We start from the raw sequence: 15,622 nt of genomic DNA on the forward strand, positions 1-15,622 counted from the left end.
AGGAAAAATAAACAGCCGCCGCAGTCTGTCGGCAGTGTTTGGCCCGTATCTCAGATTAGGATTAATTGATCTTTGATTGCGTGCCTCGTTTGGACGATCAGTGTTTTGGTGTCATGTCTCCAGAGGCCTGCAGGGTGACAAATGTAGACACAGAGGGCCAGACGAGTGTCAGGGAGTCCTGCGGTGGTCCACACACACACACACACACACACACACACACACACACACAGACAGGGAAAAACAAATCGCACTGAGAGACGTGTGTGTCAACAGTCCAGCCAGCCTGCTGCCATAATGAAAGGCTGATGAAGACTCATGTATCTGTGGGAAACAGGTCTCTGTGGAGAATGACATCAGCTTTTTAAGAGCTCAGTCCTGCTGCTTGATGAAAGTGTCATGTGATCCCTTCCTCCCTCCTCACTCTCACTTTCTGTGCGACACGCATGTGAAGGCCCCAGGGAGAAGCATGAACTCATTCCAGTATTTAATGGACCTGATGGAAAACACTCTGACCTGTTAGTCCTGCAGTTCACACCCTGCTCACACACACAAACGTGCAGGGACACGAGAAGCTTCACGGCCGTGGGAGGAGTTGCGCTCTGAATTAAACACGTTGTCACAAAATGTTTTGACGTTAATGACCTGCGAGAACAGAGAAATGAACTGGATTTCAGCACATGCTCTGTGAGACCGCTTTAACTGAGCAAAGTCGTGTCATGTGATGCTGGACGTTGTTTCACCAGGTACCAAACATCATATTGAGAGAACAGCAGAGGTACGATCACCCACGGGTGGGAGAAAGTGCAAAACATCCTAAATATGGCAACTGGTGTTTAATGTAACGTATTTAAATAAAATGACTCTTATTTTTGAAAGTGGTTTTTAAACATACGTTTTCTCATTTTAAAGCCACAATGATCTGTTCAGAAGAACAGATTGTAGATTCTAATATAGAGTGAAACTTCACAATGACTCAAAGTTACAATCTTAGATTTGGGTTCACAGACTAATAACAGATAATAACAGAAACATTAATGTTTGGGAAAGGAAACATAAAGGAAACCATGATGTTTCTTAGAGGAGGCCAGGGCTCAAAGATCCTCCTGTTTTCAGCGAAAAGGTTCAGTCTATCCAGCAGCGAGAGGTCTCACTCATGCACTGATGTCTGAGACTGGAAAACAGATTAGAAACATGAGCCTCTTCTTCAGGTCCGAGTTTCAGTGAACAGTCAAAAGAGATGTCTGAATATTCAAACTTAATAATTCCCCAAAAGGTAAATATAAATAGATTCAAATAAAGACATTACGGAATGAAAACATTTCGCTTCATGATTTCGTGTTTTCAATGAATCCTTGAGCTAATTAATGATTATATATTTATTTATATTAAAATATAAGATGCTTATTGTGAGTAAAATTATTGTCGTTATAGAGAATATAGAAATATAGTGATGACTTTTTAGACAATCCATGTAAATAAAAATGCTATAATTAATTCAAAACGACTAGATTCATGGCTTTTCTAAGAAAATGATATCGGTGTGTGAAACACTGGAGCAGGTGATCGATAATAATTTTAGGATGATTTTAGGATGGCACGTTAGGCTGCAATACAAACACCTTTTGAACTCAGAGTGAGACCTCTCTGCAGCAGAGTGAGACCTCTCTGCAGCAGAGACGATCTTCGTTGTGTTGCCTCGCTGTCTCGCCGTGAACGCGCCCGGTCGGCTGTCAAACCTCCTCCATCCTCAGCCGGTGAAGCCTCCGCCGGTGGACCCCAGCCCGGACAGGGGACCCAGAGAGGATCCGGTGCATCCACAGACCCGAGAACCGTCGACGGAGGAATCGTCCGCCGCGTTTTCCGTGTTCGTGTCGGGGCAAACCGGGCGATGCTGTCACGACAAGAGGCGTCGGCGATTTAAAGGAAACAGCGGTGACATCAGCTGCGGGTCGGTTCTGCACAGGGACCGATTCTTCCTCGGGTTCAACGACCGGATCAGAACACGGATCGATGACAGCGCGTGACATCCGCTCTGCTGGGAACTCTTCTTCGCTGAATCCGCGGTGATCACGTTGTCATGTCAGCGTGATCTGACGAGATTTGCCTTCCTGGATCACAAACGTGGACGGATGTTCCTGATCTGGTTCTCATCACCAGGAGACCGGGTCTTAGTCCTTCTGATCGAACTGACCCGTCTGTTCCCGCAGAGACTCGGGTTCATTCGGTAGAATGTGCAGCAGATAAATCATTTCCCTTCAGATTTGAGATTCTCGGTCCCAGTGCAGGGTCCATTTAGTGGCTGTTGTGGAGGTTTTGAAGGACGCTGTGCTCCTCCAAACTGCTTTCATTTAAATCTGTAATAAAGCAGATGGAGGGGAGCTGAAGAGGGACACATCACATCAAAGCATCACAAAAACTCTTTAATGGGATTTTAAAATCTGCATCAGATTCTTTTACTTTGGGGGCTTGAGACTGTGTTTCTGACCAGAACCCCAGGCAGAACTTCAACACGGTTTCTCTGAACGCTTCCGGTTTCGTCCCCCAACCAGAGGAGCGTCCCGTTCGTGCTTCTGAGAGAAGCAGCTCGGTCACGTGTTGTTGTGATGCTGGACGTGCCCAAGATGAAGGAGGCCTGCAGGATCTGTGCCCGTGAGCTCTGCGGGAACCAGCGCAGGTGGATTTTCCACCCGGCGGCAAAGCTCAACCTGCAGGTGCTGCTGTCTCACGCTCTGGGCCGGGAGCTGACCAGAGATGGTCGCGGGGAGTTTGCCTGCTCCAAGTGCGCCTTCATGCTGGACCGCATGTACCGCTTCGATACGGTGATCGCTCGTGTGGAGGCGCTGTCTCTGGAGCGCCTCCACAAGCTGCTGCTGGAGAAAGACCGGCTGAGGCAGTGTATCGGGGGTCTGTACCGGAAGAACAACACAGACGATGGGAATGTGGCTTCAGCCGGGTCCGGTGTGGTGGTCGTTGGGTCTGAGGTGGGATCTGAAGACTCTCTGGTGGTGGATTTGTCCACCCTGCCCGATGTGAGATACGCTGATATGATCCAGGATGACCTGACTTACTCTGTCTACGAGTCATGGGCTGATAAAGACGATCCCGCTCTGGACCACACACATCATCAGTTCCACCTCCCCAACTGCCCAGGAGCAGACTCCCTCTCTGGGCAGAAGCCAAGGCGGTGCAGGGGTTGTGCGGCGCTGCGTGTGGCGGATTCTGACTATGAAGCGGTGTGCAAGGTACCTCGAAAGGTTGGGCGCAGAAGCACATCCTGTGGTCCATCTACCCGCTACTCCACAACCACTCTAGGGGTTGAAGACTCCACCAAAGTCTCTGGACAGTCTGAGGCAGCAGCTCTTGCCTTTGAGCCCCCGTCGGCTGGGTTGGAGACCGATAAAACCATGTGTGACCAAAGTCCCAGCCCGGCGTCATCTGTAGAATCCCTCAACACCGCTGTGGATGTGAGCTGCCCTCCTGCAAACCTCAACGACAGAGAGGAACCTGAAACCAACAAAGATGCGGAGGAGGCTCCAGTGAGTAGAGAGGCATCATGGGACAAAGCCCCAAGTGAGAGCTCTGTCTCTGGGCTTCAGATGATGCTGAGCCTCCTGAGGGGGTGGGAGTACCAGCCAGTGAAGCCTCACAGGGGCAGCAAGCTCCCAGTTCTGGTCAAAGCCAAACTGGAGCAAAGCCTGTCGCTGTCCCTCCCACTGAGGTCGCCCTGTGCAGGGGCAGCAGACTGTGAGCTGTACCCCCACCAGCCCGTGCCAGAGGTCGTGACCCCGTGTGCCGAGCAGGAGCTGCGGGCGGAGCTGGCGGAGATGGAGGAGCAGTGGCTGGATGATTATGTTCAGTGTGGGCCGTTCCACTTTCAGCAGGTAGTTCGTCCACCATGCTCACTTAGCGCTGTTGAGTTGCATTATGGGTACTGTAGGATCCAGGGTTACTGAAAACACCCACCAGGACCAACGTAGAGTTGTTCACTGTCCATTAGTGCAGACACACTCTGAGCTGGAAACAGGACTAGTATGGGTCCAGACCGAAGTCAGTATCTCAGACGTTACTGCAGATAAAATCAATAAGTGAACACCCAGACTGACAAACTGGGACAAACGAGTGACGTGTGGGAACATTGGAACCGATTTAAAACCTGGATCTGCTCATTTCCAATCAGGATTCATTTGCAGCATTAGACTCGGGATCAGGTTTGTGTGGCTGCCATCCGGCCTCGTTCACGCTGACAAAGCTGCACACAGTCGCTGCCTCGGTTTCCCTCTCAGGGAGCATAAATACCCCTTCTCGCTGGTACCCTAGCAACGCCCACGTTGCCATGGGAACAGTCTCCAGGGGCTCCATCGGTCGGCCCGTGTGCAGGCGGCCCTGCTCAGTCAGATCCAGCTTCATATCTCCTATTGTTATGTTAATGATTAGACTGAGTGTGGCCCAGTAAATACAGTCTGTGATGCAGCAACACACCAGGCTGCTCCTGTCAGTCACGCTCAGATTAAAGCTCTGACAGTTTAAAACCAGACCACTGAGGTTTATCTGTGCACTTGGCATCTAAGTGTTTTAACTGCAGGTGTTTTTATGATTCGACAGTAGCAGGGATTTCTCAGAAACACGCATTAAGATCCGTCTTGGAGGCTTATTGCTTATTGCTAGTTTAATGCTCCAGCTGGTTGTTGCACATAAGCAGGTTGCAGATTCAGCTGTTTACCTTAAACCTAACCTGTGGTACTAGTTTGACTTTGTGGCTCAGTAGCTAAAGCATTTATAGTTTATCTTAAATAACAGAGGCCAACTGTCACTTCTAAAATTACATCTTTTTTTATCAAATTTGATTTTATGACTCAAATAGTTTGCTAATAATAATAAGAAGAAGCGTTTATTTGTCTGCCATGAAGAATAAGATCAAAAATATAGTTAGAGGTCAGTTTGTGTTTAAATGGAGCTTCGTATAAACTCAACACAGTCGTCCATCTGTTTCAGTGTCTTTGTAGGAAACTATCAGGTAATCCCCTGGTTCTGTGCTGTAGCACCACAATACACGGACTAGTCCTACATTATGAGCCTGTGGTGCTGTTTAAAAGTATCAAATGTCAAATCCAGTATTTGACAGATATTTATGGATACTGGTCAATGATCTGTTCCATCGTCTCATGATCTCCTGCCATGTTTCTTTTGTGTCGTCCTGTGTTTTTCAGCGGCTGATTGACGAGCAGCAGGTTCAGCTGAGTCAGTATCAGAGCGCTGCAGGTCAGTGTGTCACTGAGCTGCAGAAGGCCCAGGACCAGGTCCGCTCTCTGCAGGCCAAGATCAGAGAGAGCGAGACCAGAAACCAGGTAGGAGCATGTCACCAATCCCAGCCGCTGCCCTGTGCTTCGTTCAGCTCAATCTGCTTTTCCACAAGTCAAAACAGAAAACGTATTAAATTAATGAGGAGCTTTGATGCTTAATGTGTGTGTGTGTAGAAGCTGCAGCAGCGTCTTGGTGAGATGGAGCTGGAGCTGCGGTCGGCCCAGGAGGAAGCCCAGCGGCAGGAGCGAAACATCCAGAGCATCTCTGATAGCGTCGGCTCCAAGGAGGCCGAGGTAGTGATGGATGGAGAGGAGGAAGTAGAGAGGACGTGTTCAAGTGGAAACAAACAAGAGAGTCACAGTTTCAGTCTTGAACTCTGTGTGTGTGTGTGTGTGTGTGTGTGTGTGTGTGTGCGCGCAGGCTGCAGAACTGTACAGGGTGATTGAGGAGCAAAAGAAGATGCTGTGTTCTCTTAAAGAGCTCGCCAACCGTCACCAGCTGCAGCAGCTGCAGGTCTGTCCTCCATCCTGACACTGACTCAGCCTCATACACACAACTGCACACAAACGACTTCCTTCTCATGGCTACTTTCATATTACGCTTCTACGGCTTTAACACAGTGTTTAAGCTCAGGTTTAAACCAGAGCTCATGGTCCTTTTTCAGTGTTTTCACTCCGTCCTTCATACACGTGTGTCCTCACCTTCCCACCTGCTGTGGCTGCAGGTGTCTGGGGCAGAGAGTGTCCGAAGTCAGAGTGAAGTCCTGGCTCTGCAGGCGTCTTTCTTCCAGTCTCAGCTGGAGGTCCAGGCCAGCCAGCGGTCACAGCAGCAGGCAGCCAGAGCACAGGAGGACCTGAGCCGGGCCCTGCAGAGGCTGGAGAAAGACCTGCAGGGGGCGCTGCAGCACAGGAGGGACACGCAGAGACACAGCCAGGTGAGAAAAGCATTGGCAGCATATTTAGTCTCTGATTTGAATGAGAGAAATCTCCTTGCTTTATGGTGTCGTGTGATGTTCAGGAGTTGCAGCTGGCTCTGGAGAAGGCTCGGCTGGCCCTGCAGGAGAGAGAGGAGCAGCTGAGAGAGGGAGAGCTCCAGAGACAAAGGCAGCAGGAGGAGAAAGAGAAGACCATTAGGGAGCTGAGGACGTCTCTGCAGGTTAAAGACCGGCTGCTGGAGGTCAGACATACACTCTCAGACATGCTTCAGTCTGCATGCTCGTAAACAGCAGCCAGATGCTGCATGAAAACTAAACCTAGAGAAGACTAAACCAGAGTCCTCAGAAACACACTCTCTGCTGCCCCCAGGACTACAGCGAGCTGCTGGAGGATCCAAAGGAGAAGAGGGACTCTGTGCTTCACAAACTCCGCCAGCGCATTAAAGAGAGAGATCGAGCTCTGGAGGTAAAACACACACACACACCCACACACACACACTAGTGCTTGAGTATTTAGTCATGACACCCGCTCTGTCCTGTGAGCTATGTCTCACCTGTCTGGTGGAGTTTCTCACCTATACTGTGAAGCCATCACATCAACATGAGCGTCAGCCTCTGTGACTGTGGTTTTTGTGGCCGACCTGCAGCGAGCGGTGGACGAGAGGTTTCGTTGTCTGGAGGAGAAAGAGGAGGAGACTCGTCGTCTTCAGCTGCTGCTCAGAGAGAAGGAGAGAGACCTGGAGCGACAGCGCTGTGTCCTGACCAACAACGAGGAGACTATTGCTGTAAGAAAACACACTTTCTTTTGGCTGCTCACACCACCACCTGCACCGCCTCTTCATTGGCCGTTTGTGTGTGTGTCAGAGCCTGGAGGTGCTGGTGAGGGGCAAAGCTCTGGAGCTGGAACAGGTGTGTGACGGGTGGAGGAACGTCCAGCGGCAGCAGCAGGAGAGCGAGGAGAGGCAGAGCCGCGTCCTGAGAGAGAGAGACGGCATCATCGGCCAGCTGCAGGCAGCCCTGCACAACCGCACGCAGGAGGCTCAGGTACACCTGGAGATCACCTGGAGATCACCTGGATTCACTGCCTCTGCTTTAAGCTTCACAGCTGCAGGATAAATGTTCTCTGTCTAGTCACAGGCGGTGTAAGACAATGAATTTTAAAATATGTGCACGCGGCCTTTCAAATACGCTAAAATACAATTTTATACAAATACCTTTGTAATACTGAAACAATAGTGAAGAGCAGGTAGGAAACAGATGAACTGTCTGGTTGACAGTTGTACAAACACCATAAATCCTCAGATGGTTGTGGTTGTTGATTTTCTCCCTGTGTTTTCATGGTTCTTCCCTGCGCTGTAGGACCTGCGCTGCTCTCTGCTGACTCAGATCCAATCAGCTCCGGTCGAGGTGCTGGAGGAGCTGAAGGTCCGCCTCCAGCTCAAAGACCGCCTCTTCCAGGAGGTGCTCGCTGACCGAACGCGTCAAGCCCAAGAGCACCAAGAGCAGGTCCAGGATCTGCTCAGAGCCATCGGTGCCAGGGACCAGTATATCCAGGTACTGCAACAAAACTCAGCTGAAACACTAAAGCACCACATGCAGAAAAAAAACTTACATCGATCTCCCTGCAGGACTCTGCGAGCCGGCTCGGCGAGGTGATGACCGAGCAGACGTCGAGGCTGCAGGAGCTCCGCCGACAGCTGAACTCAGGCTGCGGCTCCAGGTCTGACTCTGGACCAGACTCAGGTGTGGAGCTGCAGGCGCTGCAGGAGGAGCTGCATCTGGCTCTGAGGAGGGAGAAGGAGAACCAGGAGCTGAGCAGGAGTCAGGCCGCCCAGCTGGACTCCCTCAGCAGGACGCTGCATGTGAAGGAGGAGACGATCAGGGTCAGTGGGAGACAGGGAGCACGTCCAGTACAGTAACATACGGAAATACAGATCAGGTCATACTCTGATCTGAGCTGCTTCTTCTTTCCTAGTGGTTCTACTCTTTCTAGTTCTATGTTAAAAGCTGGTCAGGGAGCCACTGGAGGGCTTTTAATTTGAAACATGAAGGAAGTGTTGAGCTTCAGTTGACAGAAACATCAAAACGAAATGTTGGAGTGAATGATTGAAGTTTATTTTATGGTCCTGTGTGTGTGTATGTGTGTGTGCACGTGCTGTAGGACCTGCAGAGGCAGATGGTGGACCCTTCGGGCCTCCCGCTAGTTGAGCAACTGACTCGGGAGGTCGAGGAGCTGAGGGAGAGCCTGGTGCAGCGAGACGGGCCCCCACCCAGGGGCCCCATCCTGGGTCGTGACCGAGCCAACAGCAGGCAGCCCGAGTTTGGAGGTGGGCATCAGAGAAGCATGGGACAGTATCTGTGACTGCGGTGTGGGGACCGAGTGGACTCTGAGGGTCTTTGTACTAATTTACCTTAAACCAAACCTGTGGTACTGGAGGGGGGGTGTTAAATACTAACCCTGAACATTGTTGGTGTGACCAGTGGGGGTGGTGGTGTTTGAACCTCTAACTCCAAGCTCTTTGAAACAGTTGTTTCTCCTGTTTGTTTTATTAATGAGACATATGTAGAACAGATCATTAACATTTTGCACAGTGCATGTTCTGTAAATTTGGTTTGGATTAATTCTGACTTTTATTCTCTAAATCTGGGAAACCATCATGTCTGGAATCTAAGAGGCTAAAAACCAGTAGAAAGTTGTTTTGTGTCATTTTGAGGTTTGTGCACACAAACAACGAGCTAAGAAAGAGCCTCAAATATGAAATACACACACACACACACACACACACAGCAGGTGGAAACACCTGAAAAGATGTTTGAATTCACAGCTTTGTTAATGTTTAGTGCCGTTATTGTGACTTTGCATCTGTTTCTGCTTCCTGTGATATTTTATATTTTGTATGAAGGTCAGCACAGCTTCATTTAGTAAAGCTAAAGGTTTGGATGTTTTATATTTTGGCAGAATATTAATACCAGTCCTAACATACGACTGTGTGTGTGTGTGTGTGTGTGTGTGTGTGCGTGTGTGTGTGCGTGCGTGTGTGCGTGCGTGTGTGTGTGTGTGTCTTTGCATGAATGAGCTGCAGTGATGCCATAAATGTGTGACTGAACAAAAGATAAGCACAGCCACATGCTTGTTATTATTGTATTCGCTGTTTACAGCTGTCTTTATGGAGAAAACACACGGATCTTTCAAATGTGTCTTTGCTTCTGTGACTGGATTAGACTTTGTGCAGTTCAGCAGCCATCAGCTCTATTACTCTGTGGTTCAATATAAGTGAATATCCTCAGTGTGACACTGGAGCAGAGTATGTACCAATGTCTCTTTTCTTAATCGTCCCATTAAAGTGAAGAATGTAAAGTCCGTGTCTGCACAGACTGAAGTTCACCCACGTTTGTTTCAGATATTCCTGCACCTTTAGTCGACTCTATAAACGTCCTGAGCCCAACATGTTTCCAGCAGTTCAATAAATAAACCTGAATGCTAACTTGTATTATGGGTTTGTGATTTCAGGAGGTTTGTCTGCTTTAAGGCACTGCTTTTCATTTCCCTCCATATTGAACGCTTTTCTCTGTCTTCATGAATAAAAACCACATACTTTCCACACTCAGTCACTTTAGCACAGAGTCCAGTTTCAGAGGAACCCAGTCCAGCCCTGTTCTCCCCACTGTCAAACCAAAGCACCACGACAACACACAACTAATTATACTTACACAATGTGAGTTTCAGTCCATAGCAGTGGCCATGGGAGTCTGACTAGACTTCAGTAAAATAATAATTTGTCGTCTAAGTAAAGATTCTTTACACTTACAAAAACAGTTCAGCCCCATTATCTTATTTTAAAGTTTGTTGGCTGAAACGTTTAAATGATGAACTTTTAAAACCCACCAGGTGTAATTCACCTGCTATTGTGGAATAAAAGATGCAGGTTGTTAAAAGTTTAAAATTGTACAGATATGAGGAAAAATCCCAGGAGTCATTTATGAACCTAGAAATAAACCTTTAAACAGGATATTTGTGATGATAAGAAGAGCCAGTCCTTCACCAGTGAACGCAGGTAGAAACAGGGTGTGTTAAGGCCAAGGTTTACTTTCTCAGCTATATGTCAAATTTCACAGATCACCCATAATTCTGTGCTGTCATGGCAAATCCATCCCTGCTGGTCCCTACTGGTCCCTAACACCTTTTAGTGGACATGTGATTAGATATTGTTAATTGATTTCAGAGTGTTTTTAGTTCAGTCTGTGAACCACAGGCTGTTTATCTGTACGTAAACAGCTGTAACAGCTGGGTGAGGGGGGGGGCAGGTGTTTCCAACAGGTCCTGAATTAACCAAAGACAAAAGTGTAAGTGAAAAACTATGAAAGAAGTTAATTTAATGGTGTAAAATTGTATCTTGTTCTTGTAGAACTGAGCTCAGAGGATGAAGATGAGGCTGATGATGATCTGAACAGCGAGTACACTGAGAGCGTTGATGAAGAGGAGAACAGACTGAGGGTCCAGACCAACACCAAGGTACAAACATCTGGAACATCTGCTGTGAATCAGGGGCATTTATCTTGGATGTCTGGTCTGTTTACATGGCGAGACTCCTTCAAAACAGACGTAATGCTGTGATTGTGTTGTGTGGTGAGAACAGCTCGGGGGCTTGTTTCTAATTCAGCGTGTGTGCTCAGGGTTCAGGAGGTCCAGGTATGGCACCGGCCCAGGATCTGTTGTTTGAGGGGCAGGGCCTGATGGAGGTCAAACAGCTGGTGGAGCAGAAGAGGGCGGTGGAGAGAGAGCTGGGAGAGCTGAAGGCTCAGCTGGAGAAGGCCGGCTTCTCCTCACTGTCACAGATGAGGTCAGAGCATTTACTAAACGACTGGAAGGAATTTGTGTTTTTATGGTTTAATCGACCTCGTCTCCCTCTGTTTCACAGGAGAGCTCTGTTCAGCCTGCAAGACGAGAACCAAGGCTTAAAGCATCAGCTGCATGAGGGCGTGCAGGCTGACAGTAAACACAGTGACCAGCAGGAGGTGCTGGAGGGTGAAGAGGAGGATGAGGAGGATGAGTTGGATGTGACTATAGAGGGCGTGGAGGAGGATGAAGAGGAGGAGGAGGAAAGCTCTGAGCTGTGGGACGCCTGGGATGACGACACCGGGATCAGTGATGAGCAGAGGAAGAGGAGTGGCTCCTCACAGGTAGGGGATCATATCGTACCTGTTTAAAGGAGATTTTATTTAAACGCTGGTTGTCTCAGTACAAAGTCCCCGTTCCCAACCATCACAGTCTCTCCTGCTCTTCCTGTATCCAGGCCGGTGACCTGGGCGGTGAGGCGGCGTGCGGCAGACAACGGGTCACCGAGTCCTCTGGGATCTGTGAGAAGACGCTTCATCGGCAGCAGAGGAGCAAAGAGCTGAAGGAGAGACTGATGGTTTCTGAGGCCACGGTGCAGGCTCAGGCCGAGCAGCTCAAAGCCTGCAGGGATCTGCTCAGTGAGTGTTGTCAGTCTGCACAAACGTAGGACTGACCCACCCAGAGTCACTGTGAAAATACCCTGGATGTGTAAAACTAATGTGGATCCGAAAAGCTGGGGGCAACCGTGCTGACTCTTTCCTGTTGTGTGTCTGTGCAGCAGAGACAGCAGTTCAGCAAGACAGTAAACTGATCCAGGTGGACCTGCAGGATCTGGGCTACGAGACCTGCGGCCGCAGTGAGAACGAGGCCGAGAGGGAAGACACCAGCAGCCCAGGTATGATCCCGATACTCCCACTGTCTGAGGAGCCCGGGGCTGCTCCGGGTCTCTGAGGACACACTTTTCCACCATAAACATCATGAAACCAACTATGGGGTCGAACCACCAGAGGGCAGCAAAGGAAAGTCCTGACAGGAATCAGAACCACTTTGTATTTCTGCTCAGCAGTTTCTTTGAATTGTTAACAACAACAACAACAACAACTATAATAATAATAATGATAATAGTAATAATAATAATAATAACAATAACAATAATAACAACAATAATAATAATAATAATAATAATAATGCTGTGTAACGCTGTGTAAAGGGACTTTCAGCCTAAACCCGAAGCTGCTGTGTTTCCTGACAGAGTTCGATGACCTGGAGATGTGCACGTCTCTGGACTGTGGATCCCAGTGGTGGCCTGCCGACAGCAGCAGCTCCACAATCACTAAATGCACCACGCTGAGGTCCGGTTATGGAGACGAGGTGTTGTCTCTGCAGCGCCTCGTCGAGGACCTTCGTTCCCAGCTGTCCCGTTCTCAGGGGGTGATCCGTGGGCTCCAGAGCCGCCTCCGCTCCCACTCCACCTCCAGCGACTATGGACCCGCCACACCCCGCAAGGTCAACTGGTCCTTCCAAGCTTCGCCCTCCCAGAGCGGGGCGGAGGACGATGAGGGCTGGCAGTCATCTGATGGAGGGCCACTGGCGTCACCCCGTCACCCTCACCCAGACAAGGGTCTCCAGGAGCTGGTGTCCCGCGTGGACGCGCTGGAGGACCAGCTGAGGAAAGGAGGCAAGAAGTCTGTGGACCAGGATGGAAAGTCTGTCACCTGGCCTGGGTGAGTGACAGGCGCATATATTTATAGACGTGAGCGTATAAATGATTTGTGATAAACAGGCAAATCCTTTCATTTGAAGATCACAGTCCAAGACAGTAATTCCTCTACAGTAGGAGTCTCCTGCTGCTGTGGCTCAGTCTGGTCAGAGATGGTCCGACCAGTCCGTGTTAATCAAGTGTAACCACAGATGTTTTCATGTAAACTCTGCTGCCTGACAGACCGAGGGGATTAACTGACACCAGGTCGGGAACATGTTGTTCCATGTGTGACCAATCTGTAGCTGCAGTGAAGCTGAATCTGGTCCTAAAATGGCCAAACATGAGTCTTAGGGATCACTGAGTCCTGAGCCCAGGGTTTAGAGACCAGGCAGCAGACAGGACTGAGTTTTTGTTTTTAACTGACAACGTGCAGGTGTTAAAGAAAACCAGAGAGTTTACGTGTTAGTTGGTCTCAATACTATTAATTTCTTGTTTTTGAGTAGTAAGTTCGACACGCTGATCCAGGCTCAGGCCCGAGAGCTGTCTCACCTGCGTCAGCGGCTGAGGGAGGGCCGGGGCGTGTGCAACATCCTCACCCAGCACCTGGGCGACACCACCAAGGCCTTCGAGGAGCTGCTGAGGGCCAACGACATCGACTACTACATGGGCCAGAGCTTCAGGGAGCAGCTGGCTCAGAGCAGCGCCCTGGCACAGCGAGTCAGCGCGAAGATCAGCGGACGTGAGTCTTTATTCATTTTGTCCTACAGAGACTGAGACGTTTCTGAGAAATGTCTGATCGGCTTCAGGTTTAATTATGTGTGTGATTAAGTTAACGACGTCCGTGCTCTCTGTTTGTTTCCTGCAGGAGAACATCCTGAGGATCCAGATGAGAAGACTGAGCTGCTCGCCATCCGGTCAGTGCTCATTTCCACCATCTTCCTGTTTGCTGTGTGTGATCTGAGCCCGTCAGTGTGTTCTGTCTTTGTGTGGACGAGCAGCAGGCTCGTGTCGGTCAGTGGAAAGTTTCGTGTCTGACGCTGTGGCTGCTGTTTGTTCCTCAGGGCAGGATAATCAGATGCTCACTCGATAATGAGGCTGATTAATGACAGAGCTAATTGGGTAATGAATGAGGAAGGAAGGGCCGGTGGGCTGGATGGAAACATGAGCAGATCTCCCTGTGGATGTTTACAAAACAGCAACATTTTCAGAGTACACTTTATTTTAAAGGCCATTTTCCACATCAGCCAGTGGTAAACTGGGATAAAACACAAACTGGGTCGTGTCTTATTTAAGTTGACCTGTATATTATTAAGTTCAGTCTTGTGTTGCAGTATGAAACATCTTTTTTTAAATTTCCCAGCAGTGAATTGTTGATTTTTACCTCCACAGTATATCTGGTTGTCATTTAGGAACATCTGAGCTAATAGTTGTTTAACACATGCCCAAACACAAAACATCATGAATCATTGCAACAGAGAAAAACTAGTCAACATATGTTGGGCCTGTCAAAACATACAAGTCTTTTCTAACTGGTGAGAATAAATCCCAAACTTTCTATCACATCTTACCTCCTCTGAGTCACACGCAGCCTTATTTAATTTAACTGAGAACCACTTCATTACAAAACCTCCAAGTGGTTTGACATCACAGCACTGAAGGGCAGAATCCACGACCGGGCCTCCGCCTCCAGCACCCGTTCATCCAGACTCATTAATTCTCCCTGGGACAGCAGGGCACAGTCCGAGCATGAACCCGAACTGTCCGGTGGATCTGTCAGCTAATTAGTCAGAGAGCGATGATGAGAGATAAACAACAGGGTTGGCAGCACAAGTGAGAGCAGGACAAGTTACACAAGAGCAGCACAAAAGTCCCAACCTCCTGCTGCAGGGCTTTTTCTTGATGACGGTCACTATGATGGTAGTGGGTCTGCAGGGCGAGCACTAGAGAAAATGTTGTGTAATTATTAAGGCTTAGTGTAATCAATATCAAGATGTGGCTCAGAGCGACGAACTCTCATCATTGTGCATTTGTGCAGAGCTTTTTAGCCTCTTTTAGCTCCTAGTTTTGGTTTTCTGGCACAGTCCCTTTTCACCAAAGCTACCGACCCGGGTCCTTTCTGTGTGGAGCCTGCATGTTGTTCCTGTGTCCTGGGTGGACCCGCCTCTCACTTGCTGCATGCTGGGATTGGCTCCTGGCCCCCCACCCTGTAGGATGAACAATATAGAGAATGACTGGATGGTTTAATCACATCATGAACTCCACATATTGAGTAAAGGGTCTGGAACACTTTCACCTGTTTGCCTGTGGTATCTGGAAGAAAAGTGCTGCAGATATTCTGTGTCTAGTGGATTTTATGAATATTGCATGTGCAGCCTGGTCTGTTGTAACCAACAGCTGGATGGCCTCTGGATAAATGATGGGTGATGTCCTGGATGTTCAGTCACTTGTAACCTGCTTTCATTACACATCCCTTTGATTTTCGTACCTGAGTGAGATGAACAGAATCAAACAGATAAATCCATCACCAGAGATTAGCAGCTGCTGTGTGACACATACACATGTAGTCAATGAAAACATGCAGTAACGTCGGTGTGGTCCTCTCAGCTCGACCGCTGTTGTTGGGTAGAAAAGGGTGAGTGCTGGGTTAGACTGCGACTGTGAGTGATTAGAGAGAGGCGGCCCTGCAGTAATCTAACTTCACGCTGTTGCAGCACAGATGGTCGACCACATGCGAGTTTTCTGTTGACACTGATTCTGAGTCTACATGCAGTGTGTGGGGGGCTCTCCACGTTAGCAGGCAGCAACAAGGTGCCTGATACCAGGAAATAACTGGAACCTAATTCCACCG

The 15,622-nt window shown here is 48.9% G+C and overlaps 1 protein-coding gene across 6 annotated transcripts in view; it reads left to right on the forward strand.

Moving 5' to 3' along the window:
* pde4dip (phosphodiesterase 4D interacting protein) overlaps positions 1 to 15,622 on the forward strand; it is a 69,481-nt gene that overhangs the window by 41,469 nt on the left and 12,390 nt on the right. For 4 of the 6 annotated variants that reach the window (XM_026323167.2, XM_026323169.2, XM_026323168.2 and 1 more), the window contains exons 1-20: positions 1,712 to 3,881; positions 5,208 to 5,345; positions 5,475 to 5,594; positions 5,722 to 5,814; positions 6,026 to 6,235; positions 6,319 to 6,477; positions 6,606 to 6,701; positions 6,883 to 7,020; positions 7,100 to 7,279; positions 7,595 to 7,789; positions 7,864 to 8,118; positions 8,397 to 8,562; positions 10,642 to 10,748; positions 10,910 to 11,076; positions 11,155 to 11,416; positions 11,530 to 11,710; positions 11,851 to 11,967; positions 12,325 to 12,796; positions 13,278 to 13,513; positions 13,640 to 13,688. In XM_026323167.2, the coding sequence (XP_026178952.1) occupies positions 2,604 to 3,881; positions 5,208 to 5,345; positions 5,475 to 5,594; positions 5,722 to 5,814; positions 6,026 to 6,235; positions 6,319 to 6,477; positions 6,606 to 6,701; positions 6,883 to 7,020; positions 7,100 to 7,279; positions 7,595 to 7,789; positions 7,864 to 8,118; positions 8,397 to 8,562; positions 10,642 to 10,748; positions 10,910 to 11,076; positions 11,155 to 11,416; positions 11,530 to 11,710; positions 11,851 to 11,967; positions 12,325 to 12,796; positions 13,278 to 13,513; positions 13,640 to 13,688 (4,619 nt within the window). In that variant the 5' untranslated portion in view covers positions 1,712 to 2,603. Of the gene's footprint in view, positions 1 to 1,711; positions 3,882 to 5,207; positions 5,346 to 5,474; positions 5,595 to 5,721; positions 5,815 to 6,025; positions 6,236 to 6,318; positions 6,478 to 6,605; positions 6,702 to 6,882; positions 7,021 to 7,099; positions 7,280 to 7,594; positions 7,790 to 7,863; positions 8,119 to 8,396; positions 8,563 to 10,641; positions 10,749 to 10,909; positions 11,077 to 11,154; positions 11,417 to 11,529; positions 11,711 to 11,850; positions 11,968 to 12,324; positions 12,797 to 13,277; positions 13,514 to 13,639; positions 13,689 to 15,622 lie in introns of those variants that run through there. The other 2 variants (XM_026323172.2, XM_026323173.2) reach the window with 1 other exon arrangement.

This window comes from Mastacembelus armatus, chromosome 4, assembly GCF_900324485.2.
Source record: "Mastacembelus armatus chromosome 4, fMasArm1.2, whole genome shotgun sequence".
In the NCBI taxonomy this organism is placed as follows: Eukaryota; Metazoa; Chordata; class Actinopteri; order Synbranchiformes; family Mastacembelidae; genus Mastacembelus; species Mastacembelus armatus.